Source organism: Bombus flavifrons, chromosome 5, assembly GCF_040668555.2.
Source record: "Bombus flavifrons isolate JBK064 chromosome 5, iyBomFlav1_principal, whole genome shotgun sequence".
NCBI classification, from domain to species: domain Eukaryota; kingdom Metazoa; phylum Arthropoda; class Insecta; order Hymenoptera; family Apidae; genus Bombus; species Bombus flavifrons.
This window is the reverse complement of record NC_138446.1, coordinates 12,562,959-12,587,893: the sequence shown is the minus strand read 5'-3', so window position 1 is coordinate 12,587,893 and position 24,935 is coordinate 12,562,959. Positions and strand designations below refer to the sequence as shown.

General features: G+C 35.5%; 4 protein-coding genes across 4 annotated transcripts; 1 reads left to right on the top strand and 3 right to left on the bottom strand.

The window, feature by feature from the left end:
- Positions 1 to 4,823: 4,823 nt before the first annotated feature.
- Positions 4,824 to 7,828, bottom strand: LOC138179727 (protein obstructor-E). The gene is made up of 5 exons (XM_069112818.1): positions 7,654 to 7,828; positions 5,951 to 6,145; positions 5,504 to 5,688; positions 5,118 to 5,350; positions 4,824 to 5,005 (listed from the first exon to the last, which is right to left on the bottom strand). Exons 1-5 carry the CDS (start codon positions 7,700 to 7,702, stop codon positions 4,969 to 4,971), a joined length of 699 nt encoding a protein of 232 aa, XP_068968919.1. The 5' UTR covers positions 7,703 to 7,828; the 3' UTR covers positions 4,824 to 4,968.
- Positions 7,829 to 9,172: 1,344 nt separating this feature from the next.
- Cpap3-b (cuticular protein analogous to peritrophins 3-B) lies at positions 9,173 to 12,386 on the bottom strand. The gene is made up of 4 exons (XM_069112711.1): positions 12,249 to 12,386; positions 9,978 to 10,301; positions 9,510 to 9,906; positions 9,173 to 9,373 (listed from the first exon to the last, which is right to left on the bottom strand). Exons 1-4 carry the CDS (start codon positions 12,283 to 12,285, stop codon positions 9,253 to 9,255), a joined length of 879 nt encoding a protein of 292 aa, XP_068968812.1. The 5' UTR covers positions 12,286 to 12,386; the 3' UTR covers positions 9,173 to 9,252.
- A 408-nt stretch (positions 12,387 to 12,794) lies between these two features.
- Positions 12,795 to 17,968, bottom strand: LOC138179812 (sodium/potassium-transporting ATPase subunit alpha). Its single transcript, XM_069112954.1, has 9 exons — positions 17,666 to 17,968; positions 16,934 to 17,246; positions 16,270 to 16,398; positions 15,752 to 16,158; positions 15,179 to 15,448; positions 14,795 to 15,109; positions 14,098 to 14,515; positions 13,471 to 13,759; positions 12,795 to 13,365 (listed from the first exon to the last, which is right to left on the bottom strand). The coding sequence occupies exons 1-9, from the start codon at positions 17,966 to 17,968 to the stop codon at positions 12,795 to 12,797; spliced, it is 3,015 nt and encodes a 1,004-aa protein (XP_068969055.1).
- Positions 17,969 to 18,502: 534 nt separating this feature from the next.
- Positions 18,503 to 24,189, top strand: LOC138180437 (zinc finger protein pita). The gene is made up of 2 exons (XM_069114310.1): positions 18,503 to 18,946; positions 19,813 to 24,189. Exons 1-2 carry the CDS (start codon positions 18,794 to 18,796, stop codon positions 23,353 to 23,355), a joined length of 3,696 nt encoding a protein of 1,231 aa, XP_068970411.1. The 5' UTR covers positions 18,503 to 18,793; the 3' UTR covers positions 23,356 to 24,189.
- Positions 24,190 to 24,935: the final 746 nt, after the last annotated feature.

The window sequence follows — 24,935 nt, the reverse complement described above, 5'->3', positions numbered from 1 at the left end:
AAGTTTAATTAAAGTGTGGATTCTACAATCCTGGTCAATCGCTTTAGTACAGATAGATTGAGAATACTTCGTTAGAGGGCGATGTAACGATGAACACAAGAAGCACGTTAAAAGCTTGAAACTTATGGGGCAACCTAAAAACCATTTTTTTATAAAATGTACTAAATGTGCCTTACACCCTTATTCGAGGTTTCCGTTTAATTGTCTACTCAGAAAAATTGAAAAGGAACGAACTTTTGCAATAATTTAGTAATATCGCGACAACTTCCGCTCGAATAAAAAATTCCGTTAATATCGGAAAACAATCGTTAAACGTTACGCACGACATTTAATCGATAAAATCACTTAACGGAACAAAGATCTGCACCGCTAAAAAATTCTTGTGTGGAAGGTAACAGACGGTACGTGGTGGCATTTGTATCGAAACGTATATTGATGGAAACATGTTACTAGCTGTTCGAGGGCGAAATAGCAAGAGCTCAAGGAATCAATCGAGCCTGAATATTTGAAGCATTCAGAATCTGTAAATAGTCAAAATTGCACTAGCTGTTCAAATAAACTATCTTCTCCAAAACCATTCAAGCAACACCCGATTCCCTAAGCGTCTAACATCGTAAAAATGCGCATACCTTGGATAAATTTACTGCAACGCTGATGCTATAAACTTTGGATTACGCTCGCTTTTCGGGAAAATCTGCTCTTCCGAAAATTCACCGACACGCTCAAAGCAAAAGTAATAGCTGTGAGTCATGAGACCACTCCGAAGCAGTGGCTTAAAGTTAAATATAAATTTAACTTCAACTAAAATGAAATTTTTGTCAACTAAAAAGAATAGAGAAGGAGAGAGATAGAGAGAGGATATAACTTGTAAATTATTCACTAACCGCTGGTTATCTTTAAAGATATTGTAGTCTAAAATTCACGGTCAGTCATAAAGATCTATGCTTGCGGTACCGCGTGATTGTCCAATACTGTTAGTTGAAAATTATATGTAAGTAATCAAGTGCAACAATTACAATACTAACACCTCTGATGTTGACACTATTATAGAACTTTTCTCGTCGTCCACCTTCGTGAAATCATTCAAATTGTCCAACTGCAGAGATTCTATTTTAAATTCTATCCAAATCCTATGCGACGAACCCGTTAAACTTGCCTCTACATCGACAGACGGATACAAGTAAAACTAATTGTTTCCGTATTGTCTTGAAATTACGTTCAGGATAATAAACGTTCCCAAATTTTCATCGAGTATCATTGAGGATGCTGGAACGCAGAATAATTTACATCAACCATAGACATTCTACCGGGATAAGAGTATACTACCTACAATATTGCAAACTGGAATGTCTGATGCCGTTGCGTTGTTTCGTAATTCGCGCATAAAAGTAACAGCAGCCGTTACAGTACAAACAGCATCGTAGAACATTCTACGGTATATTGTCTTTTGCCTAAGCAGCATAACGCTAAACGCTCGATTATCATAACAATTGTTCCCGTACCGCGATACCATAATTTATGGAAGCAAAAAGCGAATCACGATTATTAACAGGATAAAAAAGCCACGCGACAATCCGGGGTTGTGCTATTTTAAATGGGCTTGCTCTTGATTTCTCGTATAACCGAGCAGAAAAGAGAGAGAGAAAAAAAGGGATCGAACTACACTTCGTTTCGCTAAAAATGTAATGAAGCTACTCGGAGGCTACGATAAAAATTTAAATACGAAGAGAAAAGTGTGTAAGAGTGGGCGAGATTAGTGATCACTCTGGCACTTTATCTCGTAAAAGGGGAGAAGGAAAATTGACGAAGGAAAAGAGAAGTTTACGAAGAACCGGAAAGGTTGAACCAATCGCTCACCTGTTCTAGCAATCGCACACCTGTAAACGTAGCCACTACTGCTAAACCAATCGTCTCGTACGAATCGTTGTTTGGCCAGTTTACGAGCCCTTGCACTCCACGGGTATCGATTACCGATCGCCTCGGCTACCGTTTTCTTCTAATTCTAAAAAATGGACCAGAGACTTTCCGCAAGCTCCAGTGAAAGGTCTGAACTCGTGTGAGAGAATCCTTGATACTGAGAAGAGAATCAACTTTTCGGAAGAATACTCCAGAACTTTCTCGCTCGAAATTCTCGAACGGTAGGTCGATTTGGCTCGGTTACTCCATAATTACCCAATCTGCCGTATTCTTTTACGAACTAACTAACGATGAACAGAAATTATCGGCTTTTAGAACGTTTGAACATTTCTGTACGCTCTTTTCTGTCTCGTCTTTTCAAAAATTTTCCAATCCATAAAAAGATAATATTTTTCGCCTTTGAATTCGATCGGACAACGATAAAACGGATCATAAAGAGATCTTCAACTTTTATAGCTAAAATGTATCCTATATCTACTAGTACTCGAAACCATATACCGATGATAAAGAACCTTTGAAAACCTCTGGTTGTAAAAATCGACATAGAATAATGTAACTTTTACAACCGTTTTACTTTTAGCTATCTTGGTCGACAGAGCCAGGATTCTGCGTGTCTAGATCCTACCGCAATCTTGAAGTAGTAGAAATAGTAGGAATAAAATCCTTTGGGTGATAGAAAAATATATTACTCGCGAGAAAAGCTATATAAGAATACTGTATAAGAAATACGAAATCTAATACTTTGTAAAAAGATTAATTTTATATGGCAAGAAAAGCGATGACTATAAAAGTTACTTCTAATCCTTTTAATGCTAATTTTCATCGTGCATTAGAATAATTAGGGGATGAAACAAATATTTCATCGAGTAATAACTTCTGTCAAATAATAACTATCTTTGAATTATTTGAGAAGTTGTATCGTATATTTCGTTGATGTTATTTAGCCAATTCATAGGAGATTGAAAGAAAACCTAAGGAGCACGGTCCTGAACAACGTAATGAAAACCAAAGGAAACCTTTATCCGACCATTTGAACGCCAATTTGCATATTCTATTGACCGTCCCGAGCTTCGCTAGTTCTGTTATTGGTGTAACTTTACCTTTCAAAGTGCTCCTAATATTACACCCCAGCTATTCGACCAACTTCTCCCTAGTCTCTTGAACGTTATACCAATAGGTGGTACGAATGTCCCTCTGCGAGTTAACGTATGCTTACATACCCACCTTTGAATCTAGTGTTCTTTACAATACTATTCGACCTCGATTATTGGAATACCATTTAACCGAATATTTAATTATTCCAACATTGTTTAATCAACAAACGTTATCGAAATTTTACCAATTAATTATGCAATTAATTTTAATCGTTGGATTATAGTAACGAAAAATAATTCGTCGGCAATGTTTAAAAATCGATCAAAATGCCCCTGAAATTAGGCAAACTCTCTCTACACGAAGAATGTACAGCAGCTCAAGCATTGGGGTACGCAGCGATTCTCAAACAGCTTATTCATACAAATCCCAAAGAGAAATGATCTTTTCTTTCCAAAATTATTCTAATCTTTAATTTAGACTGTACAGTCAATCAAACATTTTTCATACTATTAAACAATCAGGTATTTATAAAAGTACTTGCTTTCCCTCCCTTTCTACCTTGTATTTTGTACTATATTATATTAAAAACGTAAGATATAGCATTAGCATTACAAAAGTATACATCATTATATAATCAAGAAAGAATTCTGTTAAAGAGAAATTGTGTATCCTTGACCGACTAGGTGGAAAAAATTTACAAACTGTAACATCGATTACAAATATTTCGAACGAAGTATTATTAAGTCAGCAGTAATTTTTATAACTACTGGAGAACTGGTAATTTACTTATGGTTTTCCAATGAGTAACTTGATCGCGATTAAATTTTAACCGTTGCAGTGCAGAGAGTTTCTGCTTCCCTTTCTCTGTGCATGGCACTTTAAGGTACTGTTACAATCAAGCCAGATTCAGCTGATCCTTGCTGTACGCAAGAAATTTCAGTTTAGATTGAATCGCGTATAAATGAATACCGTGCAATTACACAAACACAGTGTAATCAGCGGACAGTTCGGAAAGTTTAGATTGGTCATAGCTATCTCTCTGCTTATGATTATTACAAGCATCTCTTACTTGATAAGTTAGAGAAATATCAAACTATATCGTCTTGTGATTTTCAACACCTTGTAAGAAACAGATTTGTCAAACTTTACCAATATTTGTCAAATGTATGCATATTTTCATGGAATTTTAATCTCGTCCACCGTATCTTTTATTTATCTTTTACGTTATACGTGATCCATATTCTATCTCAAACATTAAGTGAAAATCAAATACTCCGTGTATATTACGAATAGCTCATTTTTATTTTTCAAATTTATATTTTTATGGATGCGATTAAAAAAATATAACGTAAATAGAGATTCACTTTACTTATTAAAAATTATATGAATTGCTTGTGACAAGTACTTTACTTTGAATACCTTACGTATTTTTGTATATTATATACATTTTGTCCGCTTTTGCATCTTTAAATTTCACATAAATACATAAAAATCCACAGTCTAGTTATCATATATGCCTAGTAAAAAGTACATTAACACGAAAGTCGTCCGTCGATGAATTCAAGAACAAAAAGCAATAAAATGTCCAGGAGAAAGTTACCGTCGACACGCTTCGTTGGTTACGAAAGAAAACTCAAAGACACTTCGTACATATTTCAAGAAATAGAATCTGCACAGGCACGGTCCCTTCTAATATTTTTCATAGCAAATTTTAATAACGACACAGATTCGCTATTAAGAAACTCGTTATATCGATTCGTTGATACCATAAATGAGTTGGGATAAGCGATAAAAGAAAATACAAAAAAAAATAAGATGAATAAGATAAAATAGAATTTATTATTTATGAACATTCAAATGTCTAAACACACACATTATTACACACTAAACGAGGATGACGTGATTTAAAGATGATATCGAGATCCCGATGCGGGACATATAAGTTTAGAAAGTATTTTATGGTTTCTTGTCATCATCCTTGTACCAATCCTCACTGTAAAATGGTATAATTGTTTAATTAATCTTGCTTTCTGATCGTTCAAATATTTTACTGCCGTATTTATACATATTTTTTTTTTAAATTATTATTACTAAATCATACGTACCAGCCGGGGACATTTTCAGGTGCGTCGCATCTTTGCTGTTCCTCGTTATAAACAGTTCCGTCGCTACAGCCTTGTTCGCGTGGTGTTACTCCGTTCAGACAGACATAAAACTTCTGACAGTCATCTGGATGAGCAAATTTAGGATGATCGACAACCATTCCTCTGGTATCGACCTGACTTTCTTTCGGACATTCGAAACCGTCTTTCAACTTCTTGTCTACTACTCCACATCCCTGTAGAGATGAAATTTAACATTACACGTAGAATACGTTGTTGCGAAACATATTAATTTTCATTTACTACGTGTACTATCAAGTTGCGATATTCTCAACATCAAGACTAAAAGAAGAAATATATTACACATGTAAAATTAGGACAACGTTTACCTCTCGTCCAGCGCTGTCAGGCCATACACACGTGCCGCTATATTCGTCGAAATGCAATCCAGTGGTACAGGTAATTTCGATCGCTTCGCCATCGATGCAATTGTAGAAGATGTTACAAACAGATGGGTCTGGATGAGCAAAGAAACCATTCCTTCGTGGACACTTCTTGGTCGGTTGAGGTGGTTCTGTAAATATAAAAAAATATAACGAGAATTAAAAGCACTTCTATTACTTGCCGTCATAGTATCCTGTATGTCAAGGACATCAACCGCAAAAGCCAATGACACGCGTAACATGTCGTACTTGGACAGTTCAATTTTATTCCGACGAGTGTGTTTCCAACACTTGATACAAGCATTTATTACAAAAATATGGAAAATAATCAAATTCTCAAGGACTAGATTTTATTTAATATCACCCAACGAATACAATTTATGATGATCTTACGTAGTTCCAGACGATCTCCACAATCAACGTTGAATACGTGATCGCATTTGTTCACTTTACGATTGAGAGGATCGAAAACCAATCCATCTGGACAAACCTTCTCCGTGGCGACGCCATCGATGCATTCGTAGTATTTGTCGCACTGCTTTGAATCCTCATACTGGCCGTCTTTGCTCGGGCAGTTGAATGCACCGTCTATAACAAGTTTCACATAAATGAAAGTTTACTCTCTTTATATATATGTATATATGCGGTAATGAAATTTTCTCCAGTTCTTTTCACGCGTAACGTTTATTTGAGAAACAACCATTTTTTATCCATTTATGCATATATTCGCAAATTTTCAGCGCCGAGGTTCGAATATTTTTCAGTTTTTCTTGACAGTGGAATTTTTACTACAGTAATAAAGTTTAATCCCACATTATTCAATCGAACAATAATCTAAATGGAATATTTTATCACGCGATACGACTGGGAATTCACGTAGGTGAAAATGTCGATGAAAATTCTCAAGTGAAAATAAAGTTTAATTTTAGATTATTTTTGTTAGATAATCGATTAATATTCGCGGCTATCAAAAATCACATAGTGTAGCGATAAATCAAAGAATAATCTAAATGGAATATTTTATCAGACGACAGGGCTGGGAATTCACGTAGGTGAAAATGTCGATGGAGTAGCATTCTCGGGGGACTCGTTTTCACTTTGTAAAAATCTGGAATACAAAGAGAGAAAGAAACTGGAACAAATTTCTTAAATTTCTCCACGTTACTTGCGGCATTTACTTTGTAAGATATACCGGAAATCAATGCCACGCTTCAAGAGGCATATAAAGTAGCTTGGCGAGAAGTGCTGTAGCATACGCGAGTTAGTCGAACCAGCCTAACTTCTCTTTCTGTCCCATGAATCTTAAATTCGATCGGCATTATTTTATTTCTTTACGTAATTTATCGGTTTTACATATGTATAGAGACGATAACCACTGCAGATACTTATGCAACTCAGCGAGCAACAGATCTGACATTTACGCTTTAGAAAGTTTAGTTCGACTGTCTTTTACGCGCTCTCCAGGCGAAATGAATACCTTTGGAACGTACTAGAGACACGGATAATTTTTCTCCTCAGGATGGGCGACGAGTTTCAGACGTTTAAATAGTTATGAAATTTTACCGGTTTTACGCGATGATTACGATACCGGAAATTCAGTAGTATTTTAGAAGCTGCGGCAAACCGTGCCGAGAAATTAAGAGAAAGTCTGAGATCTGTTTCAGTGAAACCATTCTTTTCCTTCTCGGTAATTAGCATGTACTCTTTTTGCTTCTGGTTGAATACGTGCAAAGTAAATTCGAGAAATTTCATGTTTGCTTGAATTACTTTTTGCGATGTTAATTTATAATTTAGAAATATGCAATTAAAAATTATTAATTTCTTCTATTGGTATAAATAAACCGTATAATATTGTATTTGGTATAAAAACGACACGCTCGAACAAAAGTATTTTTATTATTACAATTAATAAAACTACCTACCATTATTATTCAAAATACAGGATCTCAATACTTAATTTAAATATTTGTGTAATTAAGTATAATATTCTTTAATATATACTTTAATAGCGAAGAGAAATATTTCCGTATAATTTCATTGTTTTAAGTATGTCATTTCAAATTTTGCATAGAAAATTATTAAAATACGATACTTACGTGTTACGGCAATCACAGCCAATATCGTTACAAAAGATTCTCTAATCATATTTATCCTTTATTTTTTCGACTTTGATAGAAGCCAATCACGCGATCTAGCAAAGATTATTCCAAACACTGGTCACTAAGGTATGGTAATCTGTATTTTTTGGTCTTCCTTCGAAATGGTGTCTCCGTCGCGAAACACTGCAGCTCTTCGGCAACTCACCACGGTGTATACCCTGTTAGTCCCCACTACGTGCAATGCTTCGTCCCCACTTTCGTTTCGTTTTCATAGATGGATAACCGTCTAGAATCAAGATTGATCGGAGGGACCACGCGCTTTTACCCTTCTTTCCCTCTTCCAGATACCGTCACCGCTGTTCATCTTCTTCCTCTCTTCTGTGCCATACTCTCACTTCGACGTCCTTCGCCAACGTTTGCGGAAAAATTAAAATTACAGCGATCTTTACAAATGATCGTCGCGTTCCAGGAATGTTTCGAAATCCATGTAACTATAATGCTATCGGTAGTTTGCTTTTCGTAAACTTTGATTCGCTTTTATTATATCTGGTTTAAGTAATTTAAAATAAATATATACATATATGTATTATGTTATAAATTTAGGTGGATGGTAAGCGAACATTGAATCTTGTTAGACAATGTTTGATCTTATTATATCATTCGATTTACGATGTTAATTTCCTCTTCAGGAGATCGGTTATGCTACATCTTTCACTCTCTCCTCTTATATTTCTTGCCTCTTTCGCTCCATTTCTTTCACCGATGTACTGCGTGATTTACCTAATTGATAATTCTATTCTGGTCGTCTTCTAAGTCTTGTCGATCTTAGTATGAAATTTAGTAAAACTAGTTTTATAAAATATCGTATAATATGAAATAATTTTTGTTTATTAGTGTAATTTGAAAGTAACGATATTATTATAGATGGAATAAGATAGTTTGACATGCGACTAACATTGTTGCAAAGTGTTACATAAAATTTCTTCGAATCGATTATTGCGAAAGCGACACTAAATTTAATTTATCACGAAAGCATCACACGTTGACACACTGATCGATCGAGCAGATTTCGGAAACGTTTGCCGTGAAATGCGAAGAACTTTCAGACGATCACTTTCACTGCTCACGGAAATTTACATGCGATTTGAATTCACTAAAGAAAAAGTGACAATACTCACACCGATAAATACGAATAGCTTGAAAGACTAATTTGTTCGTAAAAAGTATTGTAAAATTTTTGATACGTACCCGGTAATAAAGAATCTAATAAATGTACTCTGATATAATTATATAGGATGATTTTACACAAAATCTTAAACAAAGCACCAGAAACCGTATTTCTATGATGCTATCGAGAAATTACGAATACAAATAAAAGTAAAAACTTTCACTCTCGAGTTCGTGTGACAATTTCGTTATATACGTACAAGTATACGTTAACAGTAACAGAATTATACAATTGTATGTATGGTAATTAGAAAATAATTTCGTTCCCATGTTATAAAAAAGAGAGACGTATTAAAAGTGTTTTATTTTCCATGAAATATTTAATAAGTCAGTGAACATTAAAATCTACAGATGAACTTAATCTTAAATCTACGTCGGTGGTTTGGCGCCTTTTCTCCTGCTATGTCCACCAGAAGGTTTTGGTTTCGGTGGTGGATTTTCCAAAGCGTCCAATTCCTCGTCGGTCAATTGACCTTTGTACCAGTCTTTGCTAAAATTCCGTAGAAACATCTGCTTATTATCTTCGTCAGAAAGTAAAACACGAAAGGAATACCGAATTTTTGACAATTATTACTTATCCTCGGCAATAATCCACGCTGAACGTGGTTTATCTTACTCGAACTTACCACTCGGGTATTTTCCTCGCCCAATCACATTTTCCAGTGCGTTCGTCGAAAGCTTGACCCAATTTACAACCGCTCCTCCTAGGTATCTCTCCATTCACGCATACGTAAAAATATTGACAATCCTCCGTATCAGGATATCGAGGGTGCGTGGCAGCAACAGACTCGTCTACTTTTGGGCATGTGAAATTAAATAATTCCCTGGAACCGCAGCCTTTTTTCTGCGCCTCGTCGGGCCAATTGCAAATACCCGTTTTCTCGGAGAAGACCAGACCCTCTGGACACGTGATCATATTATACTTTCCTTCCACACAGTAGTAGAACGTATTGCATATTCTAGGATCTTCGTGAGCGAAATAGCCGTGCATTCTTGGGCAATGTGGAGAGGGTTGTGGTTTCTCTGTAATTGAATTTATTTACGGTTAGCAGGGAAATAATTTAGAGCACGTTGTAATACAATCCGATACTCACGTAATTTTGGCCTCTTGCTGCAATCGATTCCGAATGGCAGGTCGCATTTTTCGTGTTGAGGGCTAAAGTCGTTAAACACAAGACCATCGGGACATAGTTTCTCGATGACTTTGCCATCCCGGCAGTCGTAATATTTGTCGCATTGTTCCGCATCAGGAAAATAACCGTTAGGTTCGGGACATTGATCCGAAAGTTCTTCTTCGTCCTCCTCGTACTCTTCCTCGTCTGTCGTAGGTTGCTGTTTCTTCTGCAACGCTGGCAAAGCCACTTTCCTACGATTCTGCTCGAGTGCCTCTTGCTTCCTCGTTAAAGCGGTGACAACACCTAGAAAATGTCCGATTGTTACGATATTTACAAATGTTTTTTCTAACGTGTTAGCAAAACCCTTGGCTGCAATCTATTCAACGTTGTTCTTTGATATTTCCTTGAAGGAAATTACATTTTCTTTTCTACGTCTTTGCTCTAAAGAAAATGCATATTTGACCTTGGTTTAGAAATAAATTTCATTTCAACTCTTTCTATGCGAAAAGGTGAACCTATACAATGCGGATGCATTTACGTCGGTAGCCAGGAATAACGAATGAATTTGAATAAAAAATACAAAGAGTAGAAAATAAAAACGGTGAATGGCGAGAGAGGGTCGACTGGTCGGAGTGTTTTCAAGGCAAGACGCGACGTCTTGCGTCCCTGAATAAACGCCGGTTTGTACGTAAACGCCGGTCGACCTCGCGAACGGAAGAAAGCGAGAAAGTGGCTGGTCCCCGTGTGTGTCTGCTCGGCCACAACTTAAATGTCGTTTAATCGCTCAGACCTGTTAACTTTCCAACACTCTATATAGGCTTCGATACGTTTTGAAGATGATAATTTTAGCTGTGCGAGCTTAAATTTATCGTGGAACTATAGCGGATCATGTCGAGAAAATGTATCTGCCAATTAATCGCATTGATTGGATTGTATTTACGTAGAGTAGGTAATTCAAAGAGATGTTCAAATAATTTCGCCATGAATTAGTTTACTTTAAAGAGATCAACGACATTAGAGAAAAATTTACTTTTCACTTTATAGAGAAAAATTGAAAATTCTAGCTAATGGATATTTTTATTACTGAGAAGACAATTCGATTAAATATCGACTAACCACTAATTAAATTTCGACATCACGCGTCACCGTGATTGTCAAAGTAACCCAAGTCGAGAATCTAAAAAGAACGAATCTGTTTCTTACTTTCCGTTGCGTCTATTTACATTACAATAATACGAAATGTTCTTTACAAAGTGGTAGAAGACGAACCTTTGGATTGAGCTGGTTGTTGCGAGGTCAAACACAATTCAATTCATGCGTCAAACGCAACACTTCAAATATCTCGAAACGAAAAATATACGACACAGGCCACTTTCATAATCACCGGCGTACGTGTGACGCACTAGTTGCTTTCCACAGCTCCGGTGTTGCACATATGCGACGCATTCTAAAATCCGCCCGAATTATCTAATTATCATTTTCTATTATTACATACGCATAGGAATATGTGTCATATTGTGTAGCATGTCGAAAATTTGAAACTTGGCCTGTGAACAACGACTTTTTCCTTAAACGGCGGTAGCGAAAGGATTAAATAAGATTTTCGCTCGATTTGTTCGTCAAATTGCAAATCAGCACGTGGTCTAGAGAAATGAAGCTTTCTATAAGAAGCTGCAGCGAACTGATTTCTCAACAACAAACGATGGTGTAAGTTGTTTCGTGGATAGATAAGAATCGTGTATCTACATATGTAGGACGTATAAATCAAATTATGAATGAATCAGATCATTCAACCAATATGCATGTAAATTAAGGCTACAATTTCCATATTGCGCGTCTATCTCTATACACGATCAAATGTAAATTATTAAGAATCTCTACAGAATAGAATCGATACTATAGCAAACTTATTCTAGCAACTAATAGAAACTATAGTAACAGCCGTAGCAATAATTAAATCCACGTCGTTACTTTGTAAGAAGTAAAACAATACCTCGGATAAAGGTCACTAGTCAAACTGGCTGTCATTTTAACAATTATTCTCACGGTGTCTTTCTATCTTACAGAGAAATTCTTGAAGATTCAAGTATTTAACAAGTTTGAAACAATTTGTCTATAAACTATTGACTTCTGCTATCGAATACAAAATATTCACGTAGTTACGTTTACAAAACTAGAAAGTTTAAACGAGTGAAAACGCAGTTACACACTTAATAAGGATCGAAACGTTGGTTTTATAAAATTACTTACCGAGACAAATTAGGAGACACAACACCTCCGTCTTCATCCTGACGGAGGACGTGAATATTCGAAAAAAATATAGTCTTTTCGTTACGTCAGAATCAAGTCACGGTTCTTCGAACGTGAAGGAATTGATGACTACAGACTACTGGGTCGCATCGAGAGGGTCCCAGGGCCTTATATGCATCCCCCACTTTTCCATTCACGAGGTTACAACATTCGATGACCGCGTAGAACCAAAGGAGAACCATAGCTCTTCTGCATACTCGCGTCGATCCAACACTCCGTTAAAGCTACATCGAGTTAGCCGTACATTAAACAAAATAATCAATGTTTCAAGCATTTTTAGATATAAAGTGCTTAATATGATTGGAATTTCATTAACACAGAATCAAGAACTTTAATAGTCTTCTGTCTCCGGAATATTCTCTTCTATTAATTTCATTTTTTTATTTTATATCGTTTGTGTTTATCATTAAATGCTTCTTGGAAGCGTTCTGTCATACGATTAGAATTTATGGTAGATTGAATTATGTTATGTCCGTTTGCGTAGATTTAATAACAGGTTTCGCGATCCCACCATCCTGCAGGATTTCTTCTGATCCAAAGCTTTCTAAGTTCGTCGTAAACCAGAATAATCACCGCATACGGTACACCTGGTAGCCACCACTCAAAGATCAATGGATAAGTTCTGAGAATTTCTTTCATATAAGGGACGTAACAAACGACGCAGGCTACCGTTATCTCGAAAACAATCCCAAAATTAAGTACCCAATTGTCCATGCCTTGATGAAAGAGAGACACGCGACGAGTTTTGCAGATCATCACGTCAGCAATTTGAACAATCACTATACTGACAAAGAAAGCGGTATGGCAAGTATATTCGAGTATCTTGCGCTGCTCGTACGTCCATTCTTGACCGTAACAATCTTGCAAGTCGTTTACGACGATACTGTCCCACGACGATCGTAAATCCAGTAATCTATAAGGTAGAAAACCATGTTCCGCCATAACTACGAAATATGTGACGAAACCAGCACAAGCTTCGATTATGCCGATCTGTCCGTAAGACAGGAAAAGTAACCGATGACTGACGAGATGGTCTTTTAGTGGAATTCTGGGTTTCCTACAATTTCGAATTAATTTAATTTATAGCTTGAAAAAAATTATAACTTAAGATTCTTAATATAATAATGATAGAGATTAATTTTTGATACAAAATGATCGGTACCTAAGAATAATGTTGGATTCAGATTTCTCGTAAGCCAATGAAACGGCTGGCCACATGTCCGTGCCAAGATCTATGCACAATACACAAATCACGCCTACAGGCAGAGGAATGCCAAGTACAATGAATGCCAAAAAGGGTGTTATCTCTGGAATGTTACTAGCTAGAGTATACGCGATACTCGATTTCAAGTTGTCGAATACTCTTCGTCCTTCTTCGATCCCGGCAACTATAGATGCAAAATCGTCGTTTAATAGAATCAAGTCTGCAACTTCTTTACTCACGTCCGACCCTATCGATGAAACACGCGTTAAAACACACGTCACTTAAGTAACATCATCGAAGATTAATAAGATCAGGTAACTAAATATTGCTGTCTCGTTGATTTCTCTTAAATTTAACCCTGCTATGTTCCCTCGGCCATTTTCGTTAAAAAATAAAATAAAATAAAGTTAACAAATATTTGAACAAGATATGAGAAAAGTCTTATTCTTATCTTTGGTTTCAATTTTATGATAAACATTTACTTAAAACGTTACAAATCCGTTTTATAAGAACGGAAATTCGAAATGTAAAAACTCGAGCGCCGTAGCAAGGTTAATAATTATTAAAAACGAAACAGTAAAGTACCAGCAATCCCCATAGCGATGCCAATATCGGCCTTTTTCAATGCCGGTGTGTCATTGACTCCATCACCGGTAACAGCGGTGATCAGATGAAGTCGTTGACAGCTCTCTACGATCTGAAGCTTTTGCACGGGAGATGTTCTAGCGAAAACAATCTCAGGGTATTGTCTTATGATACGGTCGAGTTCTTCCGAGTCTAAGTCTCGCAATTCCACTCCCGTCACCACGATCGAATGTTTCTTTTCATTGTGATCGTTGTGCAAAAAATCATCGGTGATGATGCCGACATACTTAGCGATTGCTCTCGCTGTATCAGGGTGATCGCCAGTTACCATGATCACCTTGATTCCGGCGCAACGACATTTGTACACTGCGTCTGGCACTGCTGGCCTCGGCGGATCCATCATTGATATTAACCCGATCTAATAATAATGTAGAATATCGACTTACTTGCATGAATTCGTGTATATTTTATTTTAATAAAGATAAAAATGTAACACAAGAGTTATTTCAATAAATGAATCATTATATAAAAAAAAGGAAATAATAATAACAAAATAATAACTACGAAGACCTATTGAAGAAACAAATTGTCTTTCTAATGGATATTAATTAAAACTTTAAGAAACTACGTATGCGTATGTATGTGCGTGATAGATGTTAATATAATAAACTCTTATTTCGTATAAACAGAAGATTACTAGTCTCAAGTTTTGAAGAGGAAAATTTGGAGGATCCTCTCTGAAGACGTAATTCGATGGAAAAGAAGATACAGGCAGATCGAGATCAGCAAAACCAAGTACACGTTCACCATTATTTGCCAGAATATAACAAGATTCCGTATAAGCTTTCTTGATTTCATCATTCAGTTTCCTTGTTTCGTTATCGAACGCTACGGTCGAGCATCGCTCTAAAACTCTTTCTGGTGCACCCTTTAAAAAAACAACGTATTTCTTCCCACACATATAAACGTTGGCTTGAAATTTATCCGTCGAATTAAACGGTATTTCGGACACCTAAATTAAGAAAGATAGGTTCGTTACATCGATGGATGATCGAGTCCGTAAACGATCATACTTTGACACCTTTACGCAAGTTCTTCTATATGCTTCTACGCCTCCTTTCACGAGAACTTCCATACATTTTAATAAGGCAGCGTCAGAAGCATCCCCCAAAATTTTCCTTTCTCTCAACGGCGGTGCGGGCATATTTTTAGGTAAAGGCTCCCATTCAGCCCGATTACAAAGAGTAGCCACCCTGGCTAAGTTATGAAATCCTGTGTTTTTAATATATTTTCTCCACGTGTCAGAAGCCATTACCTCTTGCAATTCACCGTTGTACCACATGTGTCGGACCTGAACAGTAGATAACGAAGTTAATTTCGTAATCACCAGTTTCACGATATTACAACGCGAGAACGCTGTAAAACTAAAAAAAAAAAAGAAAAAAGAAAGAAAGAAAGTAGGTGCTAATATTTAAATAGGAACAGTATCCTTTTTATAATTTAGTCATTATTTCCTTTCTTTCTACTTTCTTCAAATTATCGCCTATTACATATCATACAGTCCGCCGTAATAAATCACATTCCACAGTTTGTAGAAATAGAGAAATAGAATTCTTAAACGAAGAGAATTCTACCAATGACACAGCACGCTTACGGTCATTTTATTTTGAGTGAGCGTTCCCGTTTTGTCACTGCAAATAACAGCGGTGCATCCTAATGTCTCGATAGCTTCGAGATGCTTCACCAGGCAATTTTTGCTTGCCATTCTGTTCGCTGTTAAAGTGAGGCTAACGGTCATAGTGGCTGCCAATCCCTCCGGCACGTTCGCAACTATTATACCGATTAGAAACGCTATCGAATTGATCCAAGTATAGCCCATTGCTGTGGACAAGGTAAAGAACAGCATTCCGAGGAATATAGCCCAGCACGATATTATTTTCATAAATCGATGAAGTTCGCGTGAAAGGGGCGTGGGTCTTGATGCCAATTTCGAAGTTAGTTTAGCAACTCTACCCATCATGGTATTGTCACCGCGAGCAACCACGACTCCTTTTCCGCTGCCTGTTGTACATTAACGAAGCTTAACTTTACGAAACGATACAGGAAGCCTTGAGAAATCATAGGAAATTCTTGAGAAATTAATACGCGGCAACTGGTTTCGTCATACGTTACCTTCCACTATATCAGTTGAGAAGAAAACCATATTCTTTGCCTCCATCAGATTATTCGTTGGATGAACATTGGCTGTTCTTAAAAGTGGGATAGATTCTCCGGTAATCGAAGCATTGTCGATCTTAAGACCTTAGTGGAACGTATATATTTCTTCAAAATGCTCAGGCAGTTAATGAAACCGACTTGTAATGAATTAAATATCATGAAATAACTGCGAAACGATATATATACGAATTTAATATATTTGAAACTGATGGCGTTACCTTTGAGAATAAACGAAATGATCGGACGAGTAAAACAGTACCAACGCTGTAAACAGTGGCTACAAAAAGCATTGGAATACTATTGTACCACAGAGCATTGACACACCAATTAATTAGATCCGAGTATATTAAATTTCATATCATTTTGCAGTGCCTTCGCGTGAGTACAATAATTTGATATTGTGAAAATGAAATATATAGAACGCGATAAAAGAGAAAAGAAGAAACATAATTCATCGAATTTAGATAATCTAGTATGTAGACAAATATTTTACGCTTCTTTAGATTGTATTTATAACAAAATCGACAAGATATCTCGAGCGTCGTCGAAGAGAAAGGCGAGGACTTTTTTGTTGGGAAATAAGAAAGTTACGGTTGCAACTGCAGCGATACGAATTTACCTTGACATTCCAGGATCCTAATGTCAGCGGGTACTCGGTCACCGGTTTCCAAAAGGACAATGTCCCCGACAACTAATTCGGCTACGGACAATACCTTTTTTTCGCCGTCCCTCAGGACCTTCGTCTTTTGCGGCAACATCTGCTGGAACGACTCTATAATTCGAGAACTCTTCGATTCCTGATAATGGCTGAACATCGCTGTAACTAAGATTAAGCCAACGAGCACGATGCCAAGCCCCAAATGTTCCTTAGAAGCTTCGCCGTAAGTGCCATACTCCAGAAGATAATTGCAAAAACATAATACAGCACCTATCTAAACAATTTACATCTTTCGTTATACGATGTACATAGTGGCTCGCGAAAGTATTTGAGTAGAAGCTTCGTACGTACAATTTGAAAAGGATCTGAAAATGTATTTAAAAGTTACAAGATGTTTAGCTACACTTCGCGAAGATCAGCAAAGTAATTGGACAGTCAATTACATTAATAAGCCATAATACGTAGTAGAATCATTTGTAGCACTAATCATGTGTTTAAGATTTCTCTTCATGTTATACACTAACTTTTCACTAAGTTTATGTTTGCGATAAATGTCTATATCATTACAGTGCTAACGAAATTTCAAAGTGTTTTACATAACACATATGATATGTATATATGCATATAATGTTCGAATACTTTCGCGAACCACTGTATATCGTACGACATTAAAGATAAAATTCATTCGTATACCCATATCAATAAAGAAAATCCTCCGAAACATAAACGTAAGAATTTTAATACATTAGAAATCTTTCTTGGAGGCGTCAGTTCATTTGGGCCAGTCTTGTCTAAAAGATCACATGCAACGGTTGTGGATAGGCCATGCGTCGCATTTGTCCCTAGACTTTGCAATAAATCTTCCGTTGCTCGAAGGTGAACGTCTGTTTCGATATCACGACGTAGAGATTCGAGATTGGTAACAGTACGTTGTCGTCTTCGTCTTCCAGTGTATGGTAAAATTTTCCATTTACGAAACCAATTCGTTGAAAACATTATTAGATGTAAGAATCAAAAGAAAAATATATTGTTTATAAAAACGTGAAATAACCAAAATATGTACATATTTAATATCAAAATTGTATCGAGATATCGTAACACAGATTTTTTTGCAGTAACGTATGGTGCATCGATTTTACCCTGAATAAATGTTTCGATATTTTCTTGTTCATAAATGATTGGAACAAAATACTATTCAGTTTATGAAAAATTTTAATGAAATTAAAATATGTGATGAACAAAATGTTTAGAAAGCATTTCATTAAATATAGAAAGCAAAATAGAGAAATAATTAATAATGTATCGTAGAATCATCTATTTACAATTTATGATTTCCATTGTAATATCACAAGTATTTAAATAATTTACTTTCTCCCATTAAAAAAATATTTATCATACTTAATTGAAATACCGACTGTGTAACGAGTAAATAAGGAAACATGTTCTTCTTTACCTACAGAATATTTCAGTGTCGACGAAGAGAAGATGATGGTGGCGCTGATGTACAAAGGCCGAAGTTGTACAAATCGGAAAACTCGGAAGACGCCACGCAGAGAAAGCGAGTTTTCGGATCGCCATAATAGCGCCATAGCGGTGTGTACATTGTCCCGCTCGTTCGTCGTTCGTGACGGGACGCTTACCGACGCTCGGCGTCGTTTCGTGGGATTTCGATTAATGAGTGACATACTCCAATCGAAATAGGCATTTTTGTCGTAATTGTTCTCACGGTACGTCACGTTACGATTATACAACATTCGCGAAGAACGGCTATTTGGAACGCGTGTGTGCTTTGTGAGGTGCGTGAACGGACGATAGACAAACATGGAGAACAGGCCGGCGCCGCTCAGGTCCAGGCGGGTCTGTCGATTTTGCCTAACCGAAACTGAACCACTTTCCTTTATCTATGAAAGAGATCATAGTAAACCATTTCAAGTGCCACTTACACTGCAGATCATGTCGTGCGTCGCCATCGAGGTAATATTTTCTTATAAAACGGCATCGACTGCCACTGATTCATTGTCCAACTACCTTTTGTATGATATTCTTGGAGGAGTCATACTTTTAAATATTGTTGCTATACAACTTATTCATTTCTTTTTTTGTTAGAAGTATCGTTCTTTGTCCAATTATATCCGTTATTATCGATATCTTACATGGACCAAAATGCCAATAGACAGTGAATGGTATGATTTGGATAATGCAGATATGTTATTTGCCGATTGAGCAAAATGCATTCGATCATTTTTCGTTACAATTCGATCATAATAACTTAATTCACTAATACGATTGATATGTACAATCAATAATAGATCAATCGATATTTGAAAATTTTAAGTTTGGTATAATATTTTTTATTTATGCAAATGTAATTTACGAAATAAAATCATATATCATTGATAACTTCCTGTAAATGCTGCGATGGTAAAATGTAAAATACATCGTATTTTCGTTCTGATATTTTGTATTATCGATATTTATGTACATACAGATATATGCGAAGAAATAAACATCATATAAAATAATTTACTGCATAGTATCATGAAATAATTTTCTCTTGTTATAACAATTTAGGGTAATCAATTTTGGCGGGAAAGTAATTCACTTACTATATTGTATATCATTTTAATATTTTATATCATGTAACTTGTAAAATATATGTAAACTTCAACTATTCTATTGATGATTACAATTTAACTTATACAACAAATTTAGATAAACTTTCTTATAAGATACTTATGTATAATCTTGTTTTTTTGCACCAGATTATATTTTTTCAATCAATTTTTTATCAATATAAAGCAATTTTTTTATGTAATACTTATTAATATAATATGTTTAAGGTGTATGCAGCTGATGGAATGCCACAAATGATATGCAGCATGTGTCGTTGGAATTTGGACAGATCTTATAAATTTAAGCTTCAGTGCAAAAAAGCAGATGAAGCGTTAAGAGCTTATCCATTATCTGGTGTTTTACCAAGACCATTTCCACCGATTCCAAATGATCCTCCTGATATGAACAATAAACGACCTTTGGAGCAAAGATCTCAAAACGAAGGAAGTAAAAAGCCTCGAGTTGATAGTTGTGATAGGGAGAGACGAGAAACACGAGAAAGAGATAGAGAAAGGGAAAGGGATAGGGATCGAGAAAGAGAAAGAGAAAGGGAAAGGGAAAAAGAAAGAGAAAGAGATAGGGAACGTGAAAGAGATAGGGACCGTGACAGAGAAAGAGAAAGAGAAAGAGATAGGGAACGTGAAAGAGATAGGCAAGTAGAAAAACAAAGAGACAAAGAAGAACAACATGATTTTTATGAGGAGGAACAAGATGCTGGCAGTGAAGGAGATCAGGATACAAATAGTACTAAAGAGGAGCGAAAATTAGAGCCAGGTGAGATAAGAGTACATGCATGTGATCAATGTGATCGTACTTTTCCACTACGACAGGCTCTTGCTTTGCACGTTCAACGAGCTCATCGTGATCGTAATTATAAATGTACAGAATGTGATCGTATGTTCTTTTCTAAATATGATCTTGGGAAACATATGACTACGCATTCAGAAGAGAAACCATTCTCTTGCCCGATATGTAACAAACAATTTTCAAGGGCAAATTTGTTACAACGTCATGAAAAGGTTCATAGAGATGAATTGCGTTATGGTTGTCAGCATTGTGATCGCGAATTCTTTACAACCGAAGAATTAGAAAAGCATGAGGATTCCGTACATAAAAAGGAGAAACCTTTCCAATGTAACATTTGCAACAAACGTTTCACGTACAAACAGGGTTTAGAACGTCATGAGGTACTACATAACGAAGATAAGACTTTTGTTTGCGAATATTGTAAGGAAGCGTTCCGTACAAGTACGAAGCTAGCTCGTCATTTAACGACGCATGCTGGACATCGACCATATTTATGTAAACTATGCCCTCGTTCATTCCTTCTATCTCATCATTTAACTAGACATATGCGAACACATTCTGTAGAAAAGCGCCATGTTTGCGAAGATTGCGGTAAAGCATTCAAGCGTAAAGAGAGTTTGGAGGTACATCAGTTAACGCACACAAAACGTACAGGTATGGGATTGACATGTGATGTCTGCCAGGAATCATGCAGAAATAGGGCAGATTATGTCACACATATAAAACAACATATTGAAGCAGGTGAAAAAATGGGACCAGATGGATTACAACCAGACAATAAAACTAAACTTGATTTGGATTCTGATGAAGATGAAGAAGAGGAACAATATTCAGATGGAGATGATGATTACGAGCCACCAGCATATATTGTGAAAAAGCTTCCAAAACCACTTAAGCCATCAGAAAGCGAAGAGGAACAAGAAAGATCAGAAAAGGAGGAAAATCAAAAAGAACAAGTTGTATATGTAAGACATAAAGATGGAAATATGATTAAAAAGACAATTAAAACTTTGATGCCTATTCAGCGTAGGGAGGTACAAGACAGCAAGATAAAACAAAGTCCAACTATTAATCAATCTCAATCAGCTACAAAACCTCCACAGTCTAAACAAAATGAAGAACCTTCAAAGTCTTCCCGCGTTGATGAAACTGAAGCACAAGTTCAAAAAATTGTTGCATCTGTGTTTAAGGAGCATAAGATACCTCTGAAACATCAAAATGTTCAAGAACAAAATAAAGAATCATCTACACCTACGAATCAATTAAGACCTCAACAAGGACAAAGTAGTTCACAAAATCAAATTTCTACGAAAGACGAAAAATCTGAAATTCCTATAGCGGTCAGTAATACACCAAAAGCTGTGAACACTGTTAAAGTAATAAAGAGAATCGTTGTGAGAAAACCTGGTAATACTGAGACTAGTACATCTACAGTAAAAGATGAAGATGCAACAGGTAGCACTTCTCAAACATCTAGTACAGGTCACAAAGTAACGAAAAGAGTAATTGTTCGTAGAATTATTCGTCAGGGAGATACTACCCGAGAAGTTATTATGAATCCTGATGGTACGATAATCGATCCGGCAGAATTAGCAAAGCTACCAACTGGTAACGTTGTAAAGAGAGTTGTCGTAAAGAAGCCACTTGATAAACACCAAAGTTTGGTTCAAGCGGTGTTGCAGTCAACTACGGATATTCGGCAACCAACTACTACAATAAAAAATAACGATACAGTACTAAGCGAATCTCCGAAATTTGAATTAAAAACATCTCAGTCCATAAATGCAACGTCTTCGGTAACGAAAACAACTGTATGTTCTGCATCGAAACCTGCATTAACGGTAGGAGATCAAGAAACTAAAGAAAAATTAGAACAGCTGGAAAAGAGAGTCGAACAACAGCGCTTAAAGATTGAAGAATTAGAGGCTCGTAAGCAACAAGAATATGAACCTATTGAAGAAATGTCTCCTGAACGTCACGACGAATCCGATGATGAACAGCAATTACCATTAAAAAGAGTGTTTGTAAAGAAAAAGCAAAGTATGTACGATGAAGAACAAGAATATAATGACAATGATGTAGCAATAACTTCTGCAACGACCTCTGTAACAACTCCTGTAACAACTCCAGTAACAACAATAAAAATAGAAGATATTCAGCCTGAACCAGAAAAGGAGAAAGAAAAAAGTAAATCTGAGGTACAAGTAGAAAATACATCAAAGGATATTACGGTAACGCCGAAACTAGCTACTACAACAGTTGTACCAATACCAACAACGACAGCAGCAGTAGCAATACCAGTAATGACAACAGCCATAGCAATACCAACAACTGTTAACACTAGAAGAGAAGGTAAACCATTGATAACCAGTTCCAAAGTCTATGGAAATAAAAAGATTATTGTTATAAAAACAGATGAAACATCGGAAGTGGAAGAAATGAGTCGGGAATTGTGTAGTATATTAGATTCAGCTGATTCTGTAGTCAAGATGCAAGAAACAGTTTTAAGTAACCTCACTCAAATATCTTCTATTGGAGAATGTTCTCAGAAGAACTATAACGACAAACAAACAGCTGGACCATCTATCTCCGAGGATTATTCAGAGAAAGAAGAGGCTGTTGTTGAAACTACTTCTCAGGATCAAGAAGTAGATATTAAGTTAGAGAATGCTGTTCCCATGGATGTGTCTGATCCCCAAGAATCTGATATTAAAATTGAACCAGTATCTCAAGAACAAGTTATGGAACAACCTGAACAAAATTCAAATTTAACTTTAGACGAACAAGACCTTTCAGAATCAACAGATATCTTTGAACCATCGGATAATGTATTAGAGGTACAAAAGAGTCAATTGGACGATTCTGTAATAGAACTCGAACATGGAAGTCACACAATCAGTTTAAATGACACCAATGACAGTCAAGATAGTCTTGAAGACAAACTGCAACAAATGGAGGGTTGAATTTTCTATTAGTAAATAATGACGAAACGTGCTTTGATTTAAAATTCATATATCCCTTATTTTTTCAACCGATATCGACATTTTAAGTCATAATTTTATACATTCAAAATTCAATCCTTATACATCTTTAATAAATACGGATAAACATTTTAATCATTAGATTCGTCAATTTATCATATAAATTTAAAAACTGATCAATGTATATCTTTCAAATTTCTTTATTTCTTCTTCCTTTTTATTTTCTGTATGGTAATTGTAACATTATGCTGTTTTGAACGATACCAATAACATTTAAAAATAAGTTAATGCCTAGTAATCATAAATTTTCATATAAGAACGTAAATTTAGCTAGTGAAAAAAATACGTTTATTTCTACGTTCTGCACTTGTTATACAAATTTTTTATCTTCACTAAAGTGAAACTATATTATAGAAATATAAAAAAATGAAATGATCGTCGTTGTAAATTTAAGCATTCATTCTAGATATCTGTCTTATAAACTAGTATTTGTGCATGCAAATACTAAACATAAGGCATTTTTGTGTATATATGTCAACAGTAATACTATATTCGGATTTTTTATTTGTTTCAATTATAGGTAAAATTGCCCCATTTTAATGATATATTACATTTTTTTACCATTGTTATACACTTGATTCCACCCTTGGGAATTTACAAGGTACTTTAAAGGATTAAGCTTACTGTAATATTTAATCACATTATGCTAATTTTGTCAAGCTAGAATGGAAAAGGAACATAGATTATTCAATATTCTATAAACATTTCAAACCATGTATCAAATACAAAGTATGCTGTGTAAATGTAAAATTAAAAGTGTTGCTTATTTTTTGGGAATACCTCCATCACACATATACATAGTACAAACAACACGTGTCATTGTACTTTCATACAAAATATTTACATTTTATTTCATACAATTGGTTATAGCACATACTTAGATATGCATGCATTTCATTATTAATATATCCAAACATGATTAAATATGTGATATATTATTCCAAATATACTTTAATATGCAATCTATAACAAAATTACATGTATCTTATGAGTTTAAAAAATACAACAGATATAAAATATAGGAGTACGAAGAATGATATTTAATTGATCATTTGCCTATAAGGATGTATAAATATTGATTAAATATTGAAAACGCATTGTCACCAGAATTTATAAATTAGATATTGCATGTTACATATTCTGATCATCTATTATACATATATAATATTAATTATATAGTTGTAACCTAGAGTATAATATATCAATGTCGATAAATAAAATACTACAAATTAACATAGATTAACTTATATTGGCATTCATCGAATATGATTTTCTATATTAATGATGTATGAAAGGCTAGTTCGTACATAATTTTTGATAATTTATCGACAGTTTATAAGTGTTTTATAAACGATTTCCAATAAATAGGTTGCATCTAACTGGCAGAAGATGTCGACACTATAACATTTCAGTTCGGCAGAATCAATCTTTGGCTTGCAACAACTCCGTTCGGTAAAACAAGTGTGATACAAAAGAGCGACTTAATGTTACAGGTAAAGTAC

Bases quoted from the DNA above. Each gene is read 5' to 3' on its own strand.
- LOC138179727 (XM_069112818.1), bottom strand. From the start codon at position 7,702: ATGATTAGAGAATCTTTTGTAACGATATTGGCTGTGATTGCCGTAACA. The intron at 6,146-7,653 runs GTAAGTATCGTA...AACTTGTTATAG, and splicing joins GGCTGTGATTGCCGTAACAC to ACGGTGCATTCAACTGCCCG. The intron at 5,006-5,117 runs GTACGTATGATT...ACCATTTTACAG, and splicing joins CCTGAAAATGTCCCCGGCTG to TGAGGATTGGTACAAGGATG.
- Cpap3-b (XM_069112711.1), bottom strand. From the start codon at position 12,285: ATGAAGACGGAGGTGTTGTGTCTCCTAATTTGTCTCG. The intron at 10,302-12,248 runs GTAAGTAATTTT...GACATTTTCTAG, and splicing joins GTGTCTCCTAATTTGTCTCG to GTGTTGTCACCGCTTTAACG. The intron at 9,374-9,509 runs GTAAGTTCGAGT...ACGGAATTTTAG, and splicing joins GCGAGGAAAATACCCGAGTG to CAAAGACTGGTACAAAGGTC.
- LOC138179812 (XM_069112954.1), bottom strand. From the start codon at position 17,968: ATGTTTTCAACGAATTGGTTTCGTAAATGGAAAATTTTACCATACACT. The intron at 15,110-15,178 runs GTGTCAAAGTAT...TTCTTAATTTAG, and splicing joins ATAGAAGAACTTGCGTAAAG to GTGTCCGAAATACCGTTTAA. The intron at 13,366-13,470 runs GTACCGATCATT...TCGAAATTGTAG, and splicing joins GAATCCAACATTATTCTTAG to GAAACCCAGAATTCCACTAA.
- LOC138180437 (XM_069114310.1), top strand. From the start codon at position 18,794: ATGGAGAACAGGCCGGCGCCGCTCAGGTCCAGGCGGGTCTGTCGATTT. The intron at 18,947-19,812 runs GTAATATTTTCT...AATATGTTTAAG, and splicing joins TGTCGTGCGTCGCCATCGAG to GTGTATGCAGCTGATGGAAT.